General features: G+C 39.1%; 5 protein-coding genes across 5 annotated transcripts; 2 read left to right on the top strand and 3 right to left on the bottom strand.

Annotated features, from left to right (window-relative positions):
- Window positions 1–2,617: 2,617 nt before the first annotated feature.
- On the top strand, window positions 2,618–4,063 carry LOC120001658 (RING-H2 finger protein ATL2-like). The gene has a single exon (XM_038850078.1). The coding sequence runs from the start codon at window positions 2,828–2,830 to the stop codon at window positions 3,695–3,697; it is 870 nt and encodes a 289-aa protein (XP_038706006.1). The 5' UTR covers window positions 2,618–2,827; the 3' UTR covers window positions 3,698–4,063.
- Window positions 4,064–6,372: 2,309 nt separating this feature from the next.
- On the bottom strand, window positions 6,373–10,933 carry LOC120007920 (condensin-2 complex subunit H2). The gene is made up of 11 exons (XM_038858442.1): window positions 10,484–10,933; window positions 10,277–10,376; window positions 9,662–9,765; window positions 9,423–9,565; window positions 8,899–9,337; window positions 8,624–8,799; window positions 8,372–8,539; window positions 8,182–8,277; window positions 7,403–7,504; window positions 7,155–7,301; window positions 6,373–6,977 (listed from the first exon to the last, which is right to left on the bottom strand). The coding sequence occupies exons 1-11, from the start codon at window positions 10,674–10,676 to the stop codon at window positions 6,597–6,599; spliced, it is 2,049 nt and encodes a 682-aa protein (XP_038714370.1). The 5' UTR covers window positions 10,677–10,933; the 3' UTR covers window positions 6,373–6,596.
- A 428-nt stretch (window positions 10,934–11,361) lies between these two features.
- Window positions 11,362–13,600, bottom strand: LOC120000016 (probable pectinesterase/pectinesterase inhibitor 21). Its single transcript, XM_038847884.1, has 2 exons — window positions 12,325–13,600; window positions 11,362–12,233 (listed from the first exon to the last, which is right to left on the bottom strand). The coding sequence occupies exons 1-2, from the start codon at window positions 13,340–13,342 to the stop codon at window positions 11,536–11,538; spliced, it is 1,716 nt and encodes a 571-aa protein (XP_038703812.1). The 5' UTR covers window positions 13,343–13,600; the 3' UTR covers window positions 11,362–11,535.
- Window positions 13,601–13,734: 134 nt separating this feature from the next.
- On the bottom strand, window positions 13,735–20,782 carry LOC120000006 (probable acyl-CoA dehydrogenase IBR3). The gene is made up of 17 exons (XM_038847873.1): window positions 20,377–20,782; window positions 20,143–20,277; window positions 19,652–19,792; window positions 19,383–19,514; window positions 18,875–19,060; window positions 18,552–18,629; window positions 18,312–18,431; window positions 17,769–17,867; window positions 17,547–17,664; window positions 16,380–16,645; window positions 16,071–16,256; window positions 15,291–15,433; window positions 15,049–15,133; window positions 14,753–14,962; window positions 14,501–14,653; window positions 14,223–14,327; window positions 13,735–14,135 (listed from the first exon to the last, which is right to left on the bottom strand). The coding sequence occupies exons 1-17, from the start codon at window positions 20,509–20,511 to the stop codon at window positions 13,944–13,946; spliced, it is 2,484 nt and encodes an 827-aa protein (XP_038703801.1). The 5' UTR covers window positions 20,512–20,782; the 3' UTR covers window positions 13,735–13,943.
- Window positions 20,783–24,927: 4,145 nt separating this feature from the next.
- LOC120003447 lies at window positions 24,928–25,606 on the top strand. Its single transcript, XM_038852442.1, has one exon. The coding sequence runs from the start codon at window positions 25,038–25,040 to the stop codon at window positions 25,401–25,403; it is 366 nt and encodes a 121-aa protein (XP_038708370.1). The 5' UTR covers window positions 24,928–25,037; the 3' UTR covers window positions 25,404–25,606.
- The last annotated feature ends 1,224 nt before the right edge of the window (window positions 25,607–26,830 follow it).

The raw sequence follows: 26,830 nt of genomic DNA, 5'->3' as shown, positions 1-26,830 counted from the left end.
TTGAGTGTTGAATTGGGATTTCTAGAATTCATTAGTCTTAAAATTATAAGCAACACAAACGCAGAAGATTGAAGTAGGAAGTAGGATTGTTTCAGTGAGGGGGTAATGAGTGTGAACCCATTGATTTTTTGCCGTGTAGAAACGGTCATGTAATTAAAGCTACTCTAAATGAAATGGGGGAAGAATCTTCCGTGAACAGTTGGGGGAGTTTAATTGAGCATTATTCTATCTCATATGTTAATGAAATCTAGGGCTCTAAAAATATAGCGATAAAAAAACCGAACTAAACATTAGATTAAATTTATATCAAAAAATTGATCGGAAATCGAAAGAAGACCGAAACCAATAATAGCGATCAAGCAAATTTATGTCAAAAGTGATCCAACTCGGCCGTTTTCACCCCTAATGAAATCTCATATTGTTCACTCCGAATCCAAAACCCATACGATTGTGTCAATTGGTGTAAACCGAAATGCTTGGATTTGGTTTGGCCTTAATTAACAGTTTAGAATTTAGACCATATTTGACAATAAAATAGTGATATTATTAAAATAACTTCCACTTGTGGTGTGTAAAATCAGGCTCCCATCAATCGAGAAGTATCCTCGGTCACCAAACAAAAAGAATGCCTTCGAGGATTCCATATAGGACATGGTAACAGAGGAAAAAGGCCTCTCGACAAGATCGAGACGCCCCCTCAACGTAATACTGAGCATCACTCCCCAATAACCCGTGGTGACCAAACACCACAGAAAAATCAAGAATTCAAAAGGAAATCGACTTCACTTAGGAAATGAATCAGGGTAGAATTCAACTTCCTATAAATCCGTTAAAAATCAGGGATACGAGATCTATTTTTGCCAAAAACCCAAAACTAAAACTCATTTGACTCATAAAAAAGGGGACATCCAAAACGATCCTAAATCCTGAACTTTACCTGCTACTAGAGAAAACTTCGAGCACTCTCAGTTAATAGTTTATTGACTTGAATATCGAAAAGGTTCCTCGATTATACCCTCAAAACCCTTTTTAACTCACATGTTTGCATGTGCAAGTCATTCTCAACAATACCGATGACAACCACTAGTCTCAACCCTACCGTAGAATACATCATCAAGATCGAACACATTTTTAACGCCATCAAGTAGGGCCCAAAACTAAAAGTAAATCCCTTATTAGGGTCTCGACGGATGAGAGAACTCACCAACACCATTACCGCAACGTGAAAAATAGGATTTTATGATTAGGCCACCATAATCACACACGTGAGCAAGTGCCGTAGTGGAGTGGGGTGCATTAAACCTGCGGTGCAATAATCAATGAATTGCTCGTGACTTGTCGCGCGACGCGTGCACTACATGCACCGATGCACGTGATGTCCGTCTATTCAAAACACAATGCAAGCCCAATTTCATAGGGCAATGAACTGAGCCATTCTAGGCCTAGCCCATTTGTGGGCCCAACAAATGTCCACCCCATTCCACAACCACAAGCCTTTCTGTTGGGCTGTATATTTTATGTTGCCAATTTTTCTCGGGAAAAAAAAGAGAGAAAGAAATCATGGGTTGCACACTTGAACCAAAAGACCCCTCAATCCAGGAGTAATGTGATTATATTGGAAGTATTTCTCATTTCCTATTGTCTTCAAACACGTGTAGCTTAAACGGGTGGATCTGACTTTTCTTAGCTATAACATAACATAGCTCCTGTCACAACTCAATCACTCTTTATTCAAACGTTACGTTTTGATTATTGATCTTACTTAAACTTATTTACCCAAACAAAAAAAAAAAAAAACGTAATTGGACTGTCCAAACTAATTAAACATGTATAGTAGATTAGTTAGGGGCATGGATGTCCAAATTTGACTACCTACTGAAAATTCAAGGGAATCAAATCACCTAATATGATTCATTGGTTTGGTGGATATGATTTAATATATTTTGAGTCAGTAACCAAACCTATTGACATTTTATAATGTAAATTATTAATCATTTGTTGGTTAATTTAAAATAATTGGGAACTTCAATGGGTGCGTGGTTACTTGTGTGTTTTGAGATTTGCTTATAATAATAATTCACAGAAGTTAAGTGTCCGTTTGAAAATCAGTTGGATTTAGAGCTTTTATATTGTTTAAAAAAACTAAGCTATGGTAATTAACAACTAATTAGACTCAAAGACATGCTGCTTAAAAGTTAATACTTAAATTAATTTAATATCACAGTGTGTAATTAAAAATTAGCAACGAATCATTGATAGAGTGGTGAAATTCACTGTAATAACTCTTAATACAAACGGAAGCTCATGCGATGTTTATTTTATTGCAATTTGCGAAATAAACTCATTCTCAGTTCAACGTATACTAATGCCATCATATATTATCTCTCGCACTGGATTTCAATCCAAAACTCAACTGCAATGAACTCGGGTTTATTTATCAATTGTTTGTAGGATAGTTGGGTGAGTTTCACATTATATATAAATAATTAGTAGTAATTACAAACGAGTAGTACGGAAACCGCGTTCATTCTTTCTGGGGCCTACCATGGTAATTTCATCAATCCCGCGTCAACCATGGCGTCTGTTTTTAAGTCCAAAAGCAGACTCTCTGTAATGGCAGGGCAGGTCGCACACCCAAAACACCACGAACCCGTCACGAACCTTCCCTTCCATTATCTCCCATTCTCCTATACTTTCGTCCCTTATAAACCGTAAGCTTATCTTTTCCCTTCGTATACAATTCCTTCTCCCACTCTCTTGTAGCAGAGTGGTAGGTAGTCAACACATAAGCGAAGAAATTAAAAGCAAGTGAAGAGGATCCATTTCCATGGGTAACGATTCGAGTCCGGATACGATTGTTGCGCCGGAGGAACCTAACGGCAAGGGCTATGAGTTGAGTGGAAAGATCATGCTGAGCGCCATTGTGATTTTGTTCTTTGTTGTGATTTTGATGGTCTGCTTGCATCTGTACGCCCGGTGGTACCTAAGCCGCGCTCGCCGTCGTCAACTACGGAGGAACCGCCACCGCCGTACCCAACTTGTCTTTTACGTGGACCCCACAAACGCACAAGCCGGAGCCGGAGCTGTCACGCAGGCCACGCGCGGACTTGATGCGTCAGTGCTACCGTCACTCCCTGTTTTCGTCTTTTCCTCCAAGACCCACCCGGCCACGCAGGAATGCGCGGTTTGTTTGTCTGAATTTGAAGAGAACGAAACGGGTCGGATCTTGCCCAAATGTAATCACAGTTTCCATATCGAGTGCATTGACATGTGGTTCCACACCCACTCCACTTGCCCTCTTTGTCGATCTCCGGTCGACACGTGTCCGGTTCCCGAAGTTTCGGTCCCTGTACACGAGGGTGACGCTGCAGCGGCGGCGGCGGAACAGGGTTCTAGCTCCGAATTGTGTGCCACATGCCAGCACGAGGGGGAGCAAGCAAATGGTCCTTCTACGTCGTCGTTTGGAGACCGAAGGAAGCGAATGGATGTAAGAATAGAAGTTCCGACGAGAAATGCCAGTTTTGGGGGCGAGTCAGGAACCAGTTCACCGGCGAGTCAATCGTTTAGATCTCCGATGAGTCGCATGTTGTCGTTTACTCGAATCCTTAGTCGGGATAGGAGGTCGGGGTTTTCACCGTCGGTGAGTTGTGTCGGTCCTACAATTAACGAGCCAGATATCGAAAGAGGAAGGGAGTAGACTCAACAACGTCAGTCTTAACTCGGCACTGACTCGGTAGCACAAGTCAACAGTCAATCTTGGCGGTTATCAGTTCGGTTGCCGAAGCGAAAAGACTATCGAGGACTTGGAGTGTTTACTAATTACTATCATTGCCACGGTGATTGGTGGATATTTTTTGGGAATGGACACACGCGGATTGGGTGATTTAGCGGTCGGCGGTCGCTGCCTTTTGTGACCGAGAATGTTTTTTGACTTGCGTCTGTATATCTAGTTACTTCTTTCGTGATTAATTTTTCTTTTATTTGTTCATTTATAGATGTATACAAATTTCGTAATTTATCATATGCTTGTGAAGAATCAAACACATTCTCTTCTTTCTTTGAAGCATCGATAGTTTTAGGGGTGATAAAAGTGGTTCCGGGTTGGACAATAATACGTGTTCATGAGATATTTACATGTCCGGATCCTAACTCGGATTTGATTTTAGACGTACTTAATTGATCAAATTCAGGTTGGTTTAAATCGGACAATAACCTAATTTGGGTTAGGGTCTGAACAAGTAAATCAGACAAGACTTTTGTGTTTGGATTCATATCCGGTTTTAAACCCGACAAAACTTTTGTGTTTTGACTCGGATTTCGAACATATAACTTATATCGAAATTTGGTTTAATCCGAGTCTGACAAATTTAATCATTCAAATCGAACATGATTTTGCCACCCCTAGATGGTTTAAGTATTGTGTAGTTTTCAAATTTTCGCTATATAAATGTATGTCAACATTAAGGGAATTTTGTGTAAGATTTTCATGCCAATGGTACATATTCATGTGGGTCATGTTACACACTTTACCTTCAAGGTCTAGAATTATTCAGGTTTTTCATTTATGTTTTCCAACGAATCCGGTCAACCTTTGACTCTCCTCTTATAAATTTTTGGCTCCAACAATGAGTCACTCACTGATCAAACCCTCGATACATTTTCTAGATCCACCCTGATGGACAATATTTATAATGAAACACTTATATGGTAGGTTAACGCAGTTTGTGGTGTCTGAAAAGTTGACCAATTTATACGAACCGACAAAATGGGTTTTTTTTTTTGTCCGAACCAACAACATGGGTTAGTTGCTATTTGTTTTGTGCATTGAATCCGCCAACATCTGATGGCCTCGTGTTAACGTTATTTCTCCAATCAATAATGCAAATTGGTTGGAATTATTCACAGGGAAAAGATTTCTTACCAAACTCAAATAAGTGAACCGGTCGTTGCGTTTCCATTTGTGAAGCTGATGGGGCTTGAAAAAGAATTGTCTGCTGCTGCTGCTGCTGCTGCCTCTGATTTCCGGTTGTCCACACGCTTTAGATTTCCAGAGCTTGAAGTAAAGTAGGAAACCCAACAACGATAACGTGGCTAACAGTCATTGGTGCTAACGACAATGGAGTGGAGAATATCTGAAGGTAGAACTCGGCGTGAAGGCCGGGCCCATGGGCCCGTTATATGTAAATAGATTGTAGGCTTTCTGTTTTAAATCCAAAATGATGACGTGGCATATATTCATTGGCTTAATCTTTAGTGGGTGGATACGGTACATTGTTTTTTTTGTTGGGTAACAGAAACATGAAGGCCCAGTCCATGGGCCCGCTATTGTGCGACTCCATGAACACGCCATCCGTTGGGTGCAATTCCATTCACTTTCCATTCTTCAGCTTTGATTGTGATAGATAATATGACACACAGAGAGGGATTCTTTTGGCTTCAACGATGATTTTTAATTGGATAAGTCATGCCTATATAGTCTGAATTCATTCAAAAGCTACGAGAAATCAAAGGGTTTTTTTAGAAAACGAGTCATGGGTTATACCAATTCGATGTGAAATTATGACTACGCAATCGAATCCGTGACCGCTGTGGCATGTGGGCTCAATGTGCCATGTCCTACTCCCTTGACAGTTTATCTCTTCTCCACGCTCTCTACGCATCGCTTACTTAAAATTTAAAATCGATTTGTCAAAAATTTATTGACTTTGGCACGTAGTCTCTTCCCTGCACGGCTTTCTCTGATCGTTTCTTTCTTATTAAACTTGATCATCAAGTTTGTTGACTTTGGAAGTCAAACTACATGGTGATTTCAGACTTCAGCAGTGAGACAAATGGCGTGCTTCTAGGTTCTTAAACGGGAACCCCCCACAGACTACTAATTGGACAGTTCAGATTATGCAAGGTTCGAATGTTTGATGGCAAGGAGGCTTGGCGAAAACTACATGGATAACTTACTTGGTTATCTTTCCGTATTTAAGGAGTATGGTATCCGAAGTTGAGAGCTCGAACCAATCGATGTGATATTTGTTTGTAGAATACTAGAATCCTAGTTTCGTGGACTTGTTCCATTTCCAGACCCTTAATCCACATAGGCTTCGTCCAAATTTTAACTGTTACGTGATGCGTACTATGCTAACGGTTCGAAATTTACGCTCATTCAAGTGTTCAAAAGACATACTGAACCTATGATTCATCCTTAAAAAGAAAAAAAACTTGGCAAAGTAGGCAACGTGGTACCCATGCAGTTGTAGAGTGAGATTGTTGACTAGAATTATACACACAACGATGCAATCATGCAACAAAGACTATGGCGGCTATGACCAAGTCAATTAGCATGTAGTCATGGAGTATTTTGTCTCTCCATGTCCATGGCAAAGTAAATCTGGAACACTTCAGTGTATTAAAATGACGATTATATGGCCAAATAACAAAAACTGTTCTATGCTTATACAATGTTACAAAGCTCTTCAGTAAATCAAAAGTAGTATAAATTAAGTAGAAACAATAGGTGCTCTGAAACTACCATATTACAGTTATTGACTAGAATCCGTTCAGCAGAGATGTCGAATTCCCCTTGCAAATGATGTTCTTTTCTGTCATCCAGCGGAATTTATGTCGACTGGTTCAACAAATCGAGACCTACGTCTCCTCTTGCCATCAGGCGTGCACCTCAGGCCATCAACCGTTCCGAGCTTCACAGAGAATTTGCCATTTGATTGTGTTTTAGCTGCTAATCCATAAGCTAAAGATGAATTGGAAGCGGTAGATCTCTCTGTCACAGGCTTGTACTTGTTAGCTTTCTTATGTCCTTTACCTGAAGGAGGAGATTTGACTCTCTTTCTCGACATATGAAATCGTGGTTCCTTACGTCCCTTGTTATGTTTAAGAAGCTTTATATGGAAAGGATTCACAGCTGTATGACAAATGGACTCACCATCTACTCTACTCCTATCCAAATCAACATCACCATTGTTCACCTGAGTCATATATTGAGTAGCAAATATTTAAGCTTCTTTCAATAGTGACTTCACGCAAAAGGATTATATTTGATTTGGCAAGTAGAAGATAATCCAATACCACTACGAGGCTATAAGAGCAGAAATCTACTGATACCAAGACAACCTTATAGTTTGAAATACCGACAAGAAAGTTACCAGTTGAAGAAGTGCAGAAAAGGTTCGAGCAACATCATGTTTTTCCTGACCCTTCACAACATCAGCAAAGGAGGTGGCATTATCTCCTTCAAGAGATAATATAATCCTTTCACCATAGTCATGAATATCAAATGGCGGGCGTGAATCCTATTACAAACAGAAACTTATGGGCAATGGAGAAACTAAAAAACCGATAACATTGGGAAAAAAATGCAAACCCAGAGAAGAGCAAAAGTAATGGAATTTACTTGTTCTTCCAGATTGTGCTCAATTTTCTGTTTCCACGATGAAACCCGTGCAGCCAATTCAGTCTGCTTCTCATTCTCAGCAATGCTAGCAAGGAGAGCATCCTGCGAACAAGAACAATAATTAATTAAGCAAGCCACTTTCGAAAAATAACCAAACAAAACATTTTATTGGATAAGACACCAAATCAACTCAAACTATAGGGACCAGGTTCATTTTTGTCTTATCAAATAACATCCTGTTACCCCAGAAATCATGGTCTTGGGCAGCTTTACCTGGACATAGTTTTCAGATGAGATAGACCAACTTCAGAATATTTTTTTTCCTTAAAGTAATCAGAACACGGTTGAGTGATGAGCTATTTGAGTTGTTCATTACTATTGAACTAGGATCCAGAAAACCGAAGCTTGGGTAGCCAGTACATCAGAAATGCAACACAATAACCATGATAGAAAAAGTAAAGACATCTGGTAAAAATTAAACCCTTGACATGCAGATGGGGAACAAACATAGCATAGTTAGGACACCTACATCAGTCTAAAAACTGAATGGGGAAATATTTAGAAAAGTTTGAGCAACTAAACCCCCACATATGCACCTTGGAATTCAGATGAAATTCTGCTGAGGAGAAACAGAGAGATAGACTGGAAGAGCTTTCAAAACAATTGGACTGCTTATGTAACCGTTAAATTGTTTTTGGACAAGTGCTGTTAAAATTATAATGTAAAATAATAGTTTGCTTACTAGACATCCATGTGAAATTAGATGAAACTATGCTTACCAGGTGAGAACGACAAAGATCTTCAAGGCTTGCCTGAGAATTTGGAACTCCATCTCCATAAGCTTCATTAGTATCGAAGCAAGCAGAACCATCATTCTGTTTAGGAAGTAATAAACATGCAATTTTACAATGATTTCTACCAAAATATTGTGAATATATATATCTTAATCAAAGCTACTTGTGCACTAACCCTATCATGGTATAGAGGAACATCGTCATCCATATATTCTGGCATGTCAAAATCAGGTTCCCCCAAATCAGGAATAGCATCATCATAAGCAAGGTCCTCTTTGTCATTCTCAGGATTAGTGAAAGTGTCACAAGGATTAGATCCTCCATCAGCGAGCGATAGCCGTAGCTGGAATAAATGAGTAATAGCATCGGGTCTCATGCAGAACTATTTGATATTTGCAGGTAGACACAACTGCAGGGGAAAGAGTACCTTTTCATATAATGAAGGAGATTGAGACTTCTTTTCTTTTTCAAGAGCATTATGTTGTTTCTCCCACATTTCTGTCAACTCTGGGCTAATTGTTCCGTTCATTCTCGCAGGTGGAAACAGAGTACTCAAAGAGCTCTGCGCAGTAGAGATTACCCAATTCTTTTTGAAAGCTTTTACTGCAATTTGAAAAATTACCATAGAAGTACAAATCAGGAGTTTAGGAAAGTTTGAGGGCTGAGAATTAATAAAGTAATAAATGCCAATCCTTTAACAACCTTTTCTGAATGGCTTCACTTTCAAGGTCCCGGGTTCATAAGGATTTAACGGTTTCCATGGATCATCATCATCAGCATCTGATGCACCCAACTCCCCAGGGTCTGAATATCTATCATCCATATCAATTCCAAGATCACCATATTCAAAATTATCAGAGGCTGGATGATCAGAACCCATATAAACATTACTATTATCGAAGCTGTGACCAACCACCGGAGATCTGTTGATATTAGCATCCTGGCTCGTTCCAAGAGATGACTTACGGGCAGTTCCACAAGAACGTCTTGTAGGGGACAGAAAGTTCTTACTTGCTGAGCTGCCTCTGTAAGCACTATTCTGCCTTTTAATACTTGCATCTCCCTTCAAGAAATGGTCTACTGTTATGCCGTCGCATGGGTCCAATAGAATAAAATCCCTGTAGAGATCATTGGTTGCTAACTGTGAACATTTAGAAAAATGAATATTTAGTTAGACCACACAAATGGTGCATCAATATACTAACAAATGGAAGAAACTGTAATACCAGATATGACTCTAGTTCCCCGCCATCACCAGTGGTATCTAAGCAATCACCTTCAAGAACAACTAGATTTGCAGGGGGCTTCACAAAGTGAGTCAAAGAGATGTCTTTGCTGTTTGAACTATCCAGGCGGTTCCTTACTTCCACTGCAATAGTGCAATACTAAGAATTTTTTTTTTTATCTTTTATTTGCTCTTTAACTCAAAGAAACTACAAAGCAAATATAAAGGCTACATGCCTACCTGGGATATCATCTAAGCCCCAAAACAGATCATTCTGTTCCTCAGCAGCCACACGAGAACCACTTTCTTCATTCTGAACTGATGCACCCTCTTGTTCTTGCTGCCTGCCCAATAATTTGAGGAAAGGGAGAAAAACACAAACGTATAAGCGATTCCAGGAAATTGTTCAAGGCTTGGGCATGGTAAGCAGTAAATGGCTTAGAAGACTACACTTGCTGCCGAAATTAATGTAACAATATTTTTCACTTTAGTATTTTTGGTAATTGCGACGAGATCATCAAATGGAACTTCACGCATCTAAAAAACAACATAACAAAACCCAAAAGGCCATTCTTATTGAGAAATAAAGGGACAAACTTGAATATGGCTACATACTACAGAAGAAAAAGGAATCTCCTTTGCTTTACCCAGAATAACCTGTTCGAGGAATAACCGCTATAAAGTAAAATAAACTTGAAAGCTGAAAAAAGAACTAATCTGGCTACAAATGGCAGTCTTTTCCTGGAATGCTAGCACTGTATCTAATAGACATAATTGCTACTCATAACTCAATAGTTACAAATGCTTATTGAATTCAAACATTAAAACCAACAAAAGTTCAATACATAATCAAACCTCTTTTGAGAAAGGAACTCTAAAGCATGCAAAACCAAGTTGTACAGATATTCCACCTTCCGGCTATACACCTGAACTGAACCCTGAAGTAACAAAGCAGCTATATTTCCCAAAAAATTGTCAAATTCAGTAGCAATACAGACCTTTAAAGACAGAAAGTCATCAATAACCATATAAACAGCATAATAGTGCAATTACAATCCTCACCTTCCGCAAAATTAACAGAAATATGGTTATCCTCTTCAGTTCCTGTAATTTCACCAGAGCAGATCTTGAAAAGATACTCTTCGAGCTTCTTGGCGAGATCTACCTCCCAATTGGCCCCGAGATCACGCTCCGGCTGCACTGTGTGGAACCCACCAATGCCTTCACTCCCTGGTTCTTCGCCGCGGTTAGTCATGCCATGATGATAGTGCCCGAATTTGATTTGAAACCCTAAAATTATCTTTTGGTTGTCAAAAATGGAAAACCCTAAAATTGGAGGTTTTAGACTCCGATTGGTTCGCAAGAAAACGGGAGAGAAAGCACAGAGAAAACTGAAGAGTAATTAGGCCTTGTGTGGTGGTAATGCGAATGTTTTTGGCTCTTGGCGAGAGAGAGACAGAGAGAGCCAGAGACGACGAGGGTTCAAAAGGTTTCCCCACCAGCCTTTTTCCCGCCTGCACCTGACGTGAGTTTTCTTATGGGTCTCTGACCTCTAATTCTAGGCTCTTGGATACTGGGCCTCATCGGCCCAATGGGTTACTCCGGACTTTACTTTGCTCACGGGTCTTCTCCTTGGATATAATGTATTGGGCTGTGACCTCTAAATTGAAAATTTAAGATTAGAACACATCATAATATTGTCCGTTCTGTAACACGGGTTTGTATAAATTTTTTTTTCATGGGCCGTCGTTATTGATTTTTAGACTCAGAAAACATATCACATGTGTCAAATATGTTAAGATTTATTTATATACATCACTAGGGATTATGTCAATCCGTTATGAGATATAATCTTGAAATTCGATTATGACTAATCATATAATTTATGTTTTGTGATGATCTTGTCAATCTACATCACTTCCTGTAAGTAATCACTTGTTTATAATACTTGTTTCTTGAGCTCTTCAATTTACACAGTTTCCTCTGTTTTGAGTTGATAATACAAAGTATAATTAAAGACTTACTAAATTAATGTTACAATCAGAACCACTCTCTCCATCCACTAACTATTTGAAAAGCTGTTCTTCTTCTTCTTCTTCTTCTTCTTTCTTGTTCTACACATTCATCATGCCAGCATCGTAGGGAACTCCAGTGGCAGGAATCCAGGTATCACCAAGGAAGAACTTTGCTGCAGTGAAATCCACAGCACTTTCTGCTGTGAGTTTCTTGATACCAGGCCATGTGACTCTTTGTGCAGTGACAGCACCAGGTCCTCTGTTACCAAACTCAGCATACCAGCATGTGTTGATGGCGAATGTACCCATCCATGGCAAGAATCCATGAGGTTGGATGAAGGCATCAATCTGAGACTGCATGAGTATGAACCTGGAGTATTCCTTCCATGGCCGGGCGAGGTAAGATTTGTTTATGTCCTTGACAGCTAGTAACGCAGGTTCTGCTGTGATGGAGCAGTTTTGGAAGACTATGGCGGTTGGTTCACGCTGGTCGAGCCTGCCTTGTGCGGTGACAATGCACTGTTGGTTTTCCATGGGCTTCCTGACTACCAGTTTGCAGTTCTGGAATATAGCAAGGGCGTTGCCAAAGACGAAATCAATGGTGCCCGAGATGGTGCAGTCGCGGAAGAATTGGCGGTGGGCGTGGGTGTAGAGTGTGTCTTGGTAACCATCCATATGGCAATTGTAGAACACAGACTTGTCGGCCTGCACACGCAATGCCACTGCTTGGTGTCCTTCAGGTCCTGCTGTGTTCTCGAACCCAATGTCCTTTGCCATGAATCCAGCTCCAACAGCAGCTGCAATATCAACCAAAAACTTCTGTTATTAACAGTAACATATAGAAGTAGTAGTGTTTCACATCAACGACAGATCGATCGGTGTACTTACAGAATGTGGCAGTTTGCCAGGTGGTGGTGACGCCTTGGACGTAGCTGATGTCTCCGGTGATTCTGGTCTTTTTTGGGCCGTCCCCGAGCATCACAACATTTGTCAAATTCTTTGGAACATCAACCTTCTCCTTGTAGATACCAGCCTTGATGTGAATAACAAATTGTTTTGGACTCTTGATAGGTACTGCTTTCAAGGCCTCATTGATAGTCTTGTACTTGCCAGTTCCATCTTTAGCCACCACAACGTCGGGTTTGATTGTGGCTGGAGTTGCAGCTAAAAGCTTGCGCTTACTGGAATCGAGCCACGAAGGGGCTTCACCGCTCTCCATAAGACGACGACTTGTGCCTTGAAAATTTAAAGAACCAATGGCTTTAGAGAATTCATCAACCATGGCAAGGCCATTGCTTGTGAGTTGCCATGAAGTTTTCAAGAATTCCTTCATTTTCTTTCCAGCTTCGCCTGTTGTGTTCTGGAATCCATCCATGCATGTTTGTTGGTATGTTAGAGAGCCGCTGATCCAAGTCTTGAGGTCCTCAACAAACGTTTGGAGCTTGCTCATTTCGAAAGTTCCGATTTTCTCAAATGACTCTTTGAGATCATCAATGGCAAGTTCCATTAATTCTTGGCAATTGTCAAGAGCTGCTTTCCCTCTTGGGTCCTTGGCCAGATCATTCAAGGTTGTGGAGTTTGCAATTGCTTCTTTGATCGTCTTCATTGTGACGTCGAATGCAATCTTGATAAGCTCTTTTGGGTCGGTGGTGTTTCCGGCTGCTGGTTCAAGGCTTTTGACACAGGTTTCCTTGTAATCAGTTGGTGCACAGAGGGCCTTAACCGCCTTTGATGATGTTGAAATCTCGCTGGCTGGAGCAGCTTTGCCGGAGTCTGATGAACCCGAGCTGTTGCTGTTAATCCCAACTGCCACAGCAACAACCATAGCCACCAGAATCAATGAAGAGACGCCAATGATCGCGACCTTCTTCTTCTTGCCTGCATCATCACTTGATCCGTACGCCATCCTTAACAGAACAGCCTAATGAAATTCAATTTTTTCTTCTTACTTTCTTTCTTTTTTTTGTCTGAAAATGCAAATGAGATAATTTAGGGTTATATAAACAGAGCTGCTGGGGCTCTCTTACGCAGAGTAGCTGGTCTTTGATGCCCCTTGGGCTCTGGTTTATGGAGAATTTGTGAAAGGAGAGGAGTTCTATATAGGGTATGTAGGGAAGACTAAATATAGTTTTGGCTCAAATGGCAGTTAGTTCTGTTGGCAAATGTGTGGTAGAAAGAAAGAATCCTCTATTAAAAGAGGAGGGGTCTTCTATGGTCTCAGAGAGAGAGCTCTGGATTCATGAAATATTAGATGGCCACCTTCTGCCTTTTCTCTGTCTAAAAACCTCAAAACAAAAATTATCAACTCAATCATTATATTATTGGCATTGCTATTTCTCAATCTGATTCATATATTACAATATCAACTGTGGACTCTTATTATTGTGCCACTAAAGATCATTTTTTTTTTTATGGGCAGTATCATTACCGAACTTTCCCTGTGTTTCTTCCTGTATAAGCAAGTGAAAATAAAAAGTCGGCAGCTTAAAATTATTGCACTGAAGCTTTCAAAGCTTAGCTCTTTGTAATTCCAACTTGGCAATTGTACCTAGGTGGACTTCGTCTGGACCATCAGCGATTCTCAAGGTTCTTGCTACCGCCCAGAGGTGTGCCAGAACAGTGTCAGACGATAACCCAGCTGCCCCGTGAACTTGCATTGCCAAGTCAAGCACCTGGAGCGTCATGTTAGGAGCTGCTACCTGCTTGGTAGAAGAGATTTTCATCAGTGTTTTGGCTGATCAACTGGAAGATTAGTGTTAATTTATGTACATCAAATTAACAATTACCTTAGCCATTGCAAGGATCCCACGGGCTCTTTTGTTTCCAAGCCGATCAAGCTGATCGGCTGCTTCCAGAACCAACAATCTTGTCTTTTGCAGCTCTACTCGACACTGCATAGGACAGCCAATCATAGAAAATCACTATCATCATAACACAGAAAGCTTTGCTAGCTGTAGGTTGTCACTATAATAAGTAGATAAGGCTAAAACTCAATGAGAAGCAATAAAGGAAAAGTGGAATTGGTTTTTGTAGTTCGTTATTCTTAGGATTCAAAAGTAAAGACCTTCGCAATGTCTGAAAGAAAGGAACCATGCTCTGCAATCAATTTTCCAAACACACTTCTACTGAGAGCCCTTTGAGCCATAAGCTGCATGCCACGCTCAGCTACACCTATCAGTCTCATGCAGTGGTGCAATCTTCCAGGCCCCAATCTACCCTGGAAGAACATTAACAGTACCAGAGTTTTTAAGTCAAATGGCAACCAACTTTTATACTAATTCAGTAAGTTACTCAAGAAGGCACATAAACAATTTACCTGGGCAATTTCAAATCCACGTCCTTCTCCCAACAGTATATTCTTTGCAGGCACACGCACATTTTGGAATAAAATTTCAGCATGCCCATGAGGTGCATCATCAAATCCAAATACGGTGAGTGCTCTCTTCACATGTATGCCAGGAGTCTGCATATCCACTAAGATCATAGATTGCTGCTTATGCTTAGGGGCACTGAAGTCAGTTTTTCCCTGCATAATGTCCAAGATCAGCTTTATTTCTGACCATGTGAATAACAGATACTACTAGTCTGCGAAGTTGTATTACAAGAACTGACCATGACAATCAGAAGTTTACACCTAGGATCCATGGCTCCGCTTGTCCACCACTTGGTCCCATTTATAATATATGAATCCCCTTCTCTGTTCAAGGAGTGCATTAATAGAGAAATAAACTAGCTAACCCTTCTGATAATTTGTAATATATGATAATTTTATTTCCATGATTTGGGGGTTGGCAGGGTGAAGGAAAATAAACTAGCTAACCCTTCTGTCCTTACAAGATACTGCAAAATTCTACCTTGTAATGGAACACTCGATATTGGTGGCATCGGAAGATGCAACTTGCGGTTCTGTCATTGCAAATCCAGAGCGGATTTTTCCTTGAAGTAAAGGAATAAGCCATTCTTTCAGCTGATCTTTGTTACCATAACGCAACAATACCTAAAATGAAAACAAAAGTATCACAAATAACAAGATTTAGTTCAGCAAACAAAAAGTAAACAAATAATATTGGCAAAAGTTAGGCTACAATGTCCTTTGGTCAGATCCAAAAAGTTGCAGAAGCATATTTTTCTATCCATAAGAGTATTATTAATTTATTACTATCATTCAAGAAATAAAGGAAAGACAAGCTTAGAAGTTTTTAACAAGTCCAAGAAAAGAAAGGGAGAGAAGACTCAACACCATTCACGAATTTTTGGGAAACGTTTGAGAGAACGTTAAAGAAGAGAGCAAGGGAACTCCCCAATAGATCATTGAAAGTAGATGGTGGAAAACCTTCGTATATGGTTTAACGGGAGATAAATGTAACAGAGGAAATATTGTTTACTGTTTTAGAGAAAATTACTCCTCATCTGCTTTTCTTATTTTGGCCCTTTTCATTACATGGGCTATCAGCAAAATTTCTGTACCATTTAAAAAAAATCAACACGGGAATTTCACTGTTTTACGGTACTAGTTTTTGTGAAAGTAACTATTTAGATCTAACTTTTCTTGGATGCAGAGCTCACAGCACTTCCAGTGGGGAAAGCAAAACGTATTATAGCTACATCTTAACAAATCTGAAAGCAACTTTTACCTCCATATTTCCAGTGTCAGGTGCACCACAATTGAACACCTGTGGAGCCCAAAGAGACCGGCCCATGACCTCACAAAGGTATCCATACTCAAGGTTTGAAAGGCCTGCACCAAGTAAAAGGTCTGATTCATCTCCATGATTATTCCCATCAAACAGTAATTTTTTGGCCCTAGCAGCACTATCAATCTGCATAAAAAAAATACACAGGGTTGTAACATTTTACTTTGCAAGGAACAGTCATTAGAATGAAAAGTGAATATGAAGTCAGAAAGGCAGGAGATATGACTGGGGTAAAATCTTGATCCATACAGGAATAAATAAGTTCCATAGGCCTTCTTTCTTTGCCAGCTCCTTCAATTTCTCCTCTTCTGGGTGAATTGTCCAACGCGAGGAAGACAGTGCAAGTTTAGAGAAATCATTTTCCATTGGATAGATGTTATCTTCCATAAATTTAATCAATCTGTTTCTCAATTCTGCTACCCTTGTACTTGGAACAAAAGTGCCTCCTTCCCTTAAAAAACTTTCATGTTTGTTTGCTTCACTAGAATTCTTCAAATTATATGTTTTGATGCCCTCTGAGTAAAAGAACAAAAAACTTGATTAAAGTCTTGAGTACAAGTCAGAATGAAGGGCGAGCAAATATGGTGTTCAAATATATCAAACCCAAAATCTTTAGTTGAAAGAACAGAGAATCCTCAACCAAAGTTTTAAGTATAAATCAAAATGAAGGTCTAACAAGATGCATTTGAATGTGTAAAAACTGACATCTTTAAGTCCTATATCTCTCTTGGATTCCTTTGAATGCAATCTCTCTCTTGGATTTTATATATATTGAAATTCAGAATCACCAGACGGCAGAGGAGAAACATAGCAGATATACATTATTAATTAATACCAGAATGACAGTTATACTGTCAGACAAGAGCAGGGATACATTACTAATGCTCAGTTTGAGTCTCCCAAGTAATCCTGCTCCATCTCCAAGTGGAAAATGTTTCACAAGCCCCAAAAAGTGCAATAGGGTGCCTAAGTAAACACCAAGGATACAGGTTTGGGAAGCTGGAGGTTGTTAGAGAACGAAGAAAAAGATAGTGCTTAGTTCTATGCTTATAACTCAACATGAACAAAGTCTTCATTCTCTCTCTCTCTCCCCCAATTTGCCTGGATGTAGTAATGGTTCAGATACTCTACAAATAAAATCAAGTATAACTCATGGGGCATCACTCATATCAAGGTAATGAGTCCACTACATTAGGGAAAATGAGCAGCTAACATCAGTCTACCTTTACTCTCCCGCTCCCAGGTTTGACATAATAAACATGCATAGTAAATGTCGCTCACGATGGTGACTACTTTTTCATACTTTCCAGTTATCAAAATAGGAAAAGAAAGAAAGAAAGAAAGAAAGAAAGAAGAGCAAGCCTGTTGATTAGCTGAATTCAATATTCTAAGATAACAACATAGAAATATAGCTACCAGATGGACGATGCTCAGGAAGAACAGATTTCCGTCCAATAAAAGCCCATGCAGAGTCTATAAGACCATTAGCTATATTACCGGTATAGCGGGCACGCTCTCCTCCTGAAGCATTGCCCTGCATTATCATTGTGACAATATATACATCAAGGTACAGTCCACCACAAGAAGGCTTTGCACAAGATTACTACCAAGTGTATCAGACTTTTCTTGATAGAATACCATAAGCCATCTGCTATGTACTCCTGCATAGATTGATGCCCCACGGAATGAAGCAAAGGCAACATAAAACTTCCACTCAGCAGCAGGCCACACTTTTCCCTGTGCATTTTGACATTGAATAAAGCACGAGTATTTCAATTCAGCGAATGGCACACCTTAAAAACAATTTGGTATACGAAAAAAGATAGTTGAAGATGGCATATAGTAACTTCAGAGTGACGAGAGAGTGAACCCAGTTAATTAATTAACATCAACAAGAATAATACACCGAAATAACACTAACCACTGGCCAGTGCTCATGGCCATCTTCAATATTAATTATCACCACATAGTACTCTAGAAAAACTTCTCATATTAATTGCAATTATCTACATCAGCACCATAATATACTTGATGCTTTTCTCAACCACCAACTTAACCTTATCTTGGGGAACAGACCCAATAACTCTTCTTGATGAACACCATGGTGTTTGCATAAGACGATTAAGTTATATGCCAGCTGAACACAACATTAGCAAAGCTATTTATTGTAATAGGCCTTACAGCTGCAGAGCAGTATTCCGCGAGAAATTCTGCCTGAGAAGGTATCCCTTCAGGAATCCCAGCAAATTCAAAACCTTGACCTATTTGTTTCTTGCCATGGGAAATGTCCAAAATGTAAGGCTGAAAAGAAGGAAAACAGAGGTCAGAAGAAGAATAGAAAGACATCTTGATGAATAACAAGACCACAGTAGATAACCCTCTTTCCGTTACAAAACTGAAACTATTTGGTTTTTCTGGTACCAGACAGCAGTATGCAACATCACACATTTGGTTCCCTAGAGTAGACAGTTCCCAGTCCAAAACACCAATCACTCGATCCTGCATTATCAAACGTAGCTTGTTAGATGTGAATATCAGTATTTAGAATTTAGGGTTCAGGAACACCAATCACCATGAGACTCGTCTTTAAAAGACAATTGTATGTTTTTTTCCAATAAATAATTGCAAAATTTTTTAAAACAATTCAAGCTCTCATTGCTAAGCATGCATATGGAAAACATTGAGATACCTAAAAGTGAGACATACAAAATTATATGAATCATTATAATAATTAGAAGTAAAACCTCAATGGGATGGAATACTAGATTGTCCATGCGAAAGTCTCCATGGACTAGGCCTCCCAGTGTTCCTGAAGAATCTTCACGGGGCATGTTTTGCCGTAACCAGTCAACCAGCTCCAACATCTTTGGATTTCTGTCAGATTTACCCTCACCAGTTGAAGCAATGTATTGTTTCGCCCATCTCTCTACCTAAAACAACATCATAAAACTTAGAAGCAGCATTTGTAGCACAATTCCCTCTTTGTAAACTTCTCATGGTTTTGCTTGAAAGTAAATTGTTTAGGAGCTTTAGCTATTTTTTCTGCATGCGGAAGACATAACAAAGTGGATGCTCATGCAGATAATTCCTATTTTCCCGACTTTCCCCATCATGCTTCAAACAACCTTAATCTGTTCATGTCATCTATGAAGTTGGGCATTCCAATGTACAGCGTTAAGAACAATATGAGTAAGCACAGGGGCAGCAACTTTCAGAAAAAAAAAAACAAAAACAAAAAAAAAACTCGTGTACCTGCCGTCTGCAATAGTTGTCTCGGCGTCCGTATTTCCCTAGACCTATAGCATCCACATTTGCAGAATGCAGAGAAGCTAAAGCTCTTGCCATTTCTCTGTAAATTGCTCTCCTCCTCTCAGGAGCCACACCCTAGACACAATTCAGAAGATTTTTCTCAATTCAACAACAGACGAAAGTATCATCATCCATCATAAGGTTAAGGCTGGTTCTAAAAACAAGAAAAACACATTTAGCATATTAATTCAATCAAACGCAAAGTGTCGTACCGGTAAACTAGGGTCTACAAATATGCGCCCATTCAGGAACTCCATAATGTAAAATGCGGTCCCAATTACACTTGGATCGTTACACAAACAGTATGCTTTAGGAACTGGAACTTGCGTAAGATCACCCAACGCCTTAAGAACCTGTTTAGAGAGAGATCAAAAATTTGTGCAGACAACTTACATTTAAATATAAATATCCGTATATTCATTAAAGGAATTTAAAAGTGTTAAAGTTGCATTAGTGCAACCTTTATAGGTTGAATTCCTGAAAAAGCCCACCAAATATTATGTGGGGTAATTCCTTCCTACATCTTGTTTGTCTGTCCCCAATCCCGCCCAGACCATTAGCTTTAGCCTTTATGCACATGTGTTGTTTATCTTTATTTTTTTATTCCGTAATTGAGTTCACAAAAAAATTTCTCGGCAAACAAACAAAGGGAAAAGAAACTATCCACGGTGACCGAGTAAAAACGAACACAAGAAATTGGAACCTGAAACTCTCTGTCAACGGCGTGAGCAGACTCCAGTAGCTTCCCGGGAGGCTTCTTCCTCAAAACGTACCGTTCAACAGCACCTCCAGTCCCGACTTCCATCAAATACGTAGGGTTCGATTGTCCATGCCCAAACTAACATCACACGCCCAAAACACGAAAACAAAATGTCAACGAAATTAAAAAAACTGAAGTAAAATAAACAGAACAAAGAAATTTCACGTGAAAGCCTACCTGAGAGAGAGTGAAAGAGGAGGGAGAGACAGGGAAGCCAGGTACGTTTGCAGAGGCATAACGAAGCAATGCGTCGAGGTCGAGCTGGTAAGCTGGATCCACTTGAGTTAGCAGATCCGATGTACGGCTCGCCATTTCAAATCTTCCGATTCAGATAAATCAACAGAGGATACACACAATTTGACCCGGAAGCGCTACCGTTTCGAAGATCACAAGCGTGAAAAAGGAAGAGAGAACCAGTAGCAGTGAGAGCTTTACCTTGCTCTCTCCGCAGTATTATAATATTAATATCCTGTGTTGGAAATGTCGCTAGATGGGTCATGATTCGTATCAACCGTATCGCTGGATCTGGATGGGTCATGATCTCCCACCTCCCCCGCTCCAACGACAATCGGCCAAGAAATTGATCAAATCCATGCAGTTTTTGATTGGTTTTGTTAGGGGTAAAGCAATAAAGCATGAATGGGAATGCACAATGAACCGATGAGGCCCATTTGACAGCTTCGTGGGCTTACCGAGTTAGCAGATCCTTGTCCTTTAGACGTACAAATTGATGAAGCTGCCAAGCCCACCTCAATACTCTTTCAACGTATCCCTTTAGTAAATGGGAGATAAGTAACCGATAAACTCATATATTTTCAAAAAAAGTCTAATTGAACCCCTATGGTTTTTTTTTATCAAACGAGCCCCTCAATTTCAAACAATGGTTCAAAGAATCCCTCGTACCACTTTTCCATCTTAATTTGGATGCTCCAAATCAAAAGGCATGAACTTCTCTTGGAATTATAACCGACTTGAACATTATAATATTAATTTCATGTTTCTGGACTCACCTTGTGAGGTTGTGATTGGAAAATTATGTTCTGATAAACAAAAGAGATTATGGTTTATGGGATGTCAAGACTATAATCTCGCAGCGATGTGGCATAACCCAGTCGAGTGGCCTATAAACAAAACTCAATCCCTCAAACATTATCAACGTGTTTTATGAGCATAAGTATAATTGATGATGGCCCATGAAAAACAACGCTTCGTGGGTCTGATGTATCTATAGTGATCCGGTAAATCCAAATAGTGCAATATTGTTGATGTATTTGGGCTGAGAATTTCAACACCGGATAGGCCTAGGATTACTCTTGATGTGGCATATAAGAATTCTTATTCCGTGCCTCATCCTTTTAATATTGTAAGCAAAAGTTTATAGGATTAATTGAGAAAACATAGCTAGCAAGAAAGAGAAGTAAAAGTTGGTTGTGAATAAGGGAAGAAGAAACTAGTCTGCTAACTATGATAATTAGAAAGACAGTTTTGCAGATAATGATCACAAAGAAACTAGACAAGCTCCATATATATATGTATATAAATATATACATATCACAGAGGAGGCATACAACATCTATATTAATATATAGCAAGAGCGAGCAGAAGGGATACTTGCATAACCTAGATTGATGGTGTTGGTACTGAAGATGAAAATATCGACCATGGCGATCCTAATATTCCCTAGTGTTGCAGGCTTCTGTTATCACTGTGACAGCTTCGAGTCTATGGTATTGGTACACACAATCAGATTGCTGTTTTTGGTTCTGATCCTGACGATGACGACGATGATATTGCTTTTCTTGATGAAGAGGAGCAGCATGCGACCCTCCGCCAGGCCTAGGGAGAGGTTTGCCCCTGTAGAACAGATCATCTATGAGAGCAAAGCCTTCTTCACCGATCTTAGCAAGGCGCTCTCTGGCATCCCGTCCGTTGTTCCTAGCGTGGCGAGCTGCCATTTCTGCACTTAAGAGAGCACTAGAGATTAGTGGTCTTAGTAAGGATGTTTGTGTTGTTTTTTTTTTCTTAGTAAAGAAGGTTGGAGTAGTAGGACTATATATAGACAAACACCTTGGACACTCATGAATAGCTTCCTATTTCTCTGGTCTGAAATGAATAATGGATATGTGTTTTCTTGATTCCCAGAATCATTGGTCTTAGATGAACAATAGTATCTGAAGGGTTGGGCACAAACAATAAGTTTTGACCAAAATCCCCTACCTTACCGATCAATCATGATGAGGGTCGGCCACAAACAATAATATTATATAGCAGAATCAGATGCTGATTCATCAGACTTACATATTCATTATCTAATCATATGCATTAAATGGCAAAAAATGGGATCTGAGAGTTGCTAGACACCTGATTTTAACATTAACTCTCTTAATTATGTTGTACATATCTGTCTAATGCAATACTGGTTGCATCATAGTAACGCGTAGGCATTCTGATGGCGTATCAGTTAAACAACCGAAAGAAGCAAGAATAATAAGTTCAGATTGTGGAAAATAATTCAGATTGAAGCAACTGCCATTCAAGGTCTAAGAATATGATCCAAAGGAAATGTTGTAAGCTAGACGAGGGAATCGGATTCACAAAGGACATACTTCCGTGTCATAAATATATAATGCAATGAATATGACTGAGAAAAATCCCTCAAACTGGAGTTCTGAAAGAATCAGTTTGTGACTGCAACTTTTTTGACCAAAGATAAGGTTCTGTAATAATGTAAGTCTCTCATGTGGTCGGTTTGACGCCAAGCCAAGGACATCAATAGCAACGTCATCTTCATAATCATCATCAACCAGCTAGTATGTATTTTGTGCTGGACCCCCAAGTTTTCACAGTGAACCAGCAGCTGCAGCCTGCTATCACTAGTGGTCAGGCTGCTCATCACTGTGGTGGGAGGGTGATCATGATCAGCGCACCAATTAAGGCTTAATGGAAGATAGTGTTATATATAGTTAGTAAGTACAGTTTGTCTATCAGTCTATGTATGTATAAAGTGTTGGAGTAACATGAGAGTACTGTGAAAAAAATATATATTCAAGTACCCTGCTACTCTTTGATCTCTATATATGGAGTCAATATATGTAGTCGTCTACTTCTGATCTGAAAAACTATGCTTCAATGATTGATAAAGTGGAAAGGGGAATCAATTATCAGCGAAAAATAGATGCCCAATCACCGTCCTACTGTAGAGATGAAACCGGAATACTTTTCACACATTAGAACAGATGATCACAAAGTATTGGTAGAAGCCGATGAGTAATACTATCCGACTGGTTAGTTAATAGAAGCTCAGAATCCATAACTGAAGTAGTACTTTTTTTATTTTTTCCCTTTCCTTTTTAACTAATTTTAGCAAGTAATTCAAACCAGAAAGTAAAAAAAAAGATGCTGAACAAGAGTTCTGAACAGAGAAATACCTCCTTGAAGCATGGAATCAAATCTCAATAATGTTTTCTTTTTATCAACCACTTTAAGTATTTTATGTATCTGATCATATATCTATTATGGACCTACAGTATTGATGGGAATCATATGCTTTGAACAAACTAACATGGGTGTTTATCTTCATAGTTCATATCTTGCAACCTCAAGATATTATTACAGGTTTGCTTCATAAACAAGACAATAATGTTGTATTTCTGCATAGAGATGTTCTTTTCATGCTGTTTATGATCATCTGTTTCAGGATTATCTATATGCATAGGGTTGATTTGGCTTTTATGTATATTTTTACGGACTTTTACATTATTTTTCTAAAATGTAAGCATCGGTATGCAAAATAATGGAAACAAAACTCATGTCAGGAAAGAAACAGTAGTTAAATTATCCCTGAACGCCAATTCTTTGCCTATGCTAAGGTTCAATACTATATTCTGCAACCCCAGCTCATGGTCGGTCGGTACCTTATCCTGTTTAGGCATCAACTTGTCGCAATAAAATGCTGGAGAAGAAATTCTGTGCTTGGAGGAGATGTATGAAGATGGAGCGATTTGCTCTCGAAAACTTTAGGCTTGCTTGAGTGGATATGTAGATATCCTTTCACTTGAAATGACGAGGCAATACGTACTTTTTATCTTGTTACAGACCCCCTTATTGCTCCATTGACGACAATGAACATCTTCCCCTTTATGATATCAAGAATATACAGAACATTTTCTTCACCTTCTGATCATTAGTTCCGAATTCAAATGATCCTCTTGGATGGTCCATCCGGAAAGTGGTGTAAAAGCAGCTTCTTGGGAATAAAATTTTGCACATCTAATCAAGTTTTGTCCAAGATGATATATATATATATCTTTCCTTCTTCTGTTTTGATGATAAAAGTGAAACCCCACAAACAAAATATCCAATTTACATTAAACACAATTAACTTAAATGCTATTTCTCTGACTACAATATAGCTTTGATCATATGTTTGCAGATATTATTTTGAACATAAAGACTTAAGCCAATGGATTATGAATCTATTCATGTATATGAAAAATGAACTCATTCCGAGGAGTTTTGGTCCACCTGGATATTTTGAGGTTTGAATGAATCCTTACCTCCTAGAATAAAGGTTCTCAGTAATGAGCATATACATCAGATTTAGATTCTCAGGATAAAGAGAGAACTTGGAAAGGCCTACTTTTCTATATGGTCCTGGTCTTGGTTCTGATTATGTTTATCCGCTTTTCGAGTCATGAAATGTGAAACTCTAGTTATCTAGCAATCAATTGGTTCTCTCTATATATAGGGCTAGTCTCCTACCAACTTTACACCAAGAAAAAACACAACAAACAACTTCCTTGAAACAAATTTAGTCTCTTCTGCTCTTATTAGCAGATATGGCACAACGTCTTGCTAGGAACAATGGACGGGAAGTACAAGACCGCCTCAAGAAGATCGGAGAGGAAGGCTTTGCTGCGATTCAGGAGTTATACGGAAACCAACCTGGTAGGCCTACCAGAGGGCTACATGCTCAACCTTCTAAACCACATCAATATCAACAGCAGCAGCAGCAACCATGTGTGTATTATGGCCCCCAAGTTTTCACAGTGAAACAAAAGCCTGTTATAAGTAGTGATCAGTCTGCTGAATACTATGGTGCGCCTCAAGTTCTCAAGGTGAGGCAGCAGCCTGAAATCAATAGCGATCAGGCTGCCGAATTGTATGGTGGGATGGTTTTTGTGGACCATCTCGCCAGGCCTTAATTCGCGGAAGGTAGTTTATGCTGTATAGATATTGCTACTAAGCCTAGTCTAACTACCACTTGTGTTTATATATATTAGATTGGAGTAACGATGAGAGTACTAAAAAGCTTATGCAAGTACCCCGCTGCTCCCTCTTCTATATATGAATATGTATATATGTATACGCCTTTTCTCTGATATATAAGAGTGAATATTTCTGTCTACCTCCTTTTGTCATCATGATTTGCAAAACTACTATCTGTCTGCATTTCATTTCTTTGCTGGGGTTTCAGGAAAAAAGAAGTAGATCTATAACCCTGTTAAATATTGAATCTTCAGATAAAGCAGAAATATGATAAGTAATTCTAATCAATCAGTGAGAGAGAAAAAAAAAAGAACAGACAAATATATTTATATTCATCAACTGCACTGTAACGAGTTGCAGTAAAACAATCACAATACTGGGAGAAGAAGAAGGTCTTTTGTGCTTCAATGATTGATGAAGTGCGAATCAAGGAAAGTTGTTTTGAAGTATAAACCTATTTGTTCTGTACTTTCAAGCTTTCTGAACCCAAAAAAGTTTTTATTTTTTTATTTTTTATCTCAATCAATATGTTCACTCTGGAGATTAGGCAATAAATGAATGTTATCCTGCCGCATAATAGAACAAATCTCACGTCAAGATTAAAAAGGTAAACAACTCTCATGTACAAGCATTTCACAGTGAGCAGGGTATGTAGATTTTACCCCCACATAATATGTGGAGAGATTGTCTCCGGGATGTGTCACAAGCCTAGGTCTGCTAGAATATATTTTTGCCTTTTAGAGCAGAAGATCACAAGAATTTTCCACAAAAGCAAGTCCAGAAACCATAAAAAAAAATCTACTTATATTCTACATGCAGTTAGTTAAGATTCCATGAGAAATCATAAGTTGCAGAACATCTGATTCCATGGAAATTTGACTGAAATAGTGACAAGTTAAAAGTGAATGCGCTGTAATAATATGCTTTTGTGCTAAGTTAATGTTAGTCATGGTATTGATTAGACCAAGTCAATAATGTTCTATCTCCACATCTTCTGTGAATATCATATATGAACCTTCTTTAGGAATCATGTGCTTTGAATGAGACCAAGATGGGTAGGTCTGCATCTTTCAACTTGAGGATCTTAGGGAGCTTCTTGCATAGTGAACAGACAACTCGGACATGAATGTTGTATTTGTCCAGACTCCGAAACATGAGACTACAATCACAGTCTATAAATTGCATTACTCATCACATTGTGTGCTTTATTCAGTCAAAACACCGAACAGAATTTCCAATAACACAGATTTTTTCTTGTTTCTATCGGTTAAAGTTGAAGTCTTTTAATCCAACTGGCTCCTTTCTTGAAGCATCTAATTCGATCCAGTCGATGACTAGGCCTAGATACCAGAAAAACAATCTC

This window comes from Tripterygium wilfordii, chromosome 1 (genome assembly GCF_013401445.1).
Source record: "Tripterygium wilfordii isolate XIE 37 chromosome 1, ASM1340144v1, whole genome shotgun sequence".
Classification (NCBI taxonomy): domain Eukaryota; kingdom Viridiplantae; phylum Streptophyta; class Magnoliopsida; order Celastrales; family Celastraceae; genus Tripterygium; species Tripterygium wilfordii.
The sequence above is the reverse complement of the archived record's forward strand: the minus strand, read 5'-3'. Positions and strand labels throughout refer to the sequence as shown.

Bases quoted from the DNA above. Each gene is read 5' to 3' on its own strand.
- LOC120001658 (XM_038850078.1), top strand. From the start codon at position 2,828: ATGGGTAACGATTCGAGTCCGGATACGATTGTTGCGCCGGAGGAACCT.
- LOC120007920 (XM_038858442.1), bottom strand. From the start codon at position 10,676: ATGACTAACCGCGGCGAAGAACCAGGGAGTGAAGGCATTGGTGGGTTC. The intron at 8,800-8,898 runs GTTGTTAAAGGA...TTCAAATTGCAG, and splicing joins AGTGAAGCCATTCAGAAAAG to TAAAAGCTTTCAAAAAGAAT. The intron at 7,505-8,181 runs GTAAGCATAGTT...TCTTGTTCGCAG, and splicing joins ATCTTTGTCGTTCTCACCTG to GATGCTCTCCTTGCTAGCAT.
- LOC120003447 (XM_038852442.1), top strand. From the start codon at position 25,038: ATGGCACAACGTCTTGCTAGGAACAATGGACGGGAAGTACAAGACCGC.
- LOC120000006 (XM_038847873.1), bottom strand. From the start codon at position 20,511: ATGGCGAGCCGTACATCGGATCTGCTAACTCAAGTGGATCCAGCTTAC. The intron at 16,257-16,379 runs GTATGGATCAAG...TTTTTTATGCAG, and splicing joins TATGGAACTTATTTATTCCT to ATTGATAGTGCTGCTAGGGC. The intron at 14,136-14,222 runs GTAATTGTTAAT...TCTACCAAGCAG, and splicing joins GGATCCTTGCAATGGCTAAG to GTAGCAGCTCCTAACATGAC.
- LOC120000016 (XM_038847884.1), bottom strand. From the start codon at position 13,342: ATGGCGTACGGATCAAGTGATGATGCAGGCAAGAAGAAGAAGGTCGCG. The intron at 12,234-12,324 runs GTAAGTACACCG...TTGATATTGCAG, and splicing joins CTGGCAAACTGCCACATTCT to CTGCTGTTGGAGCTGGATTC.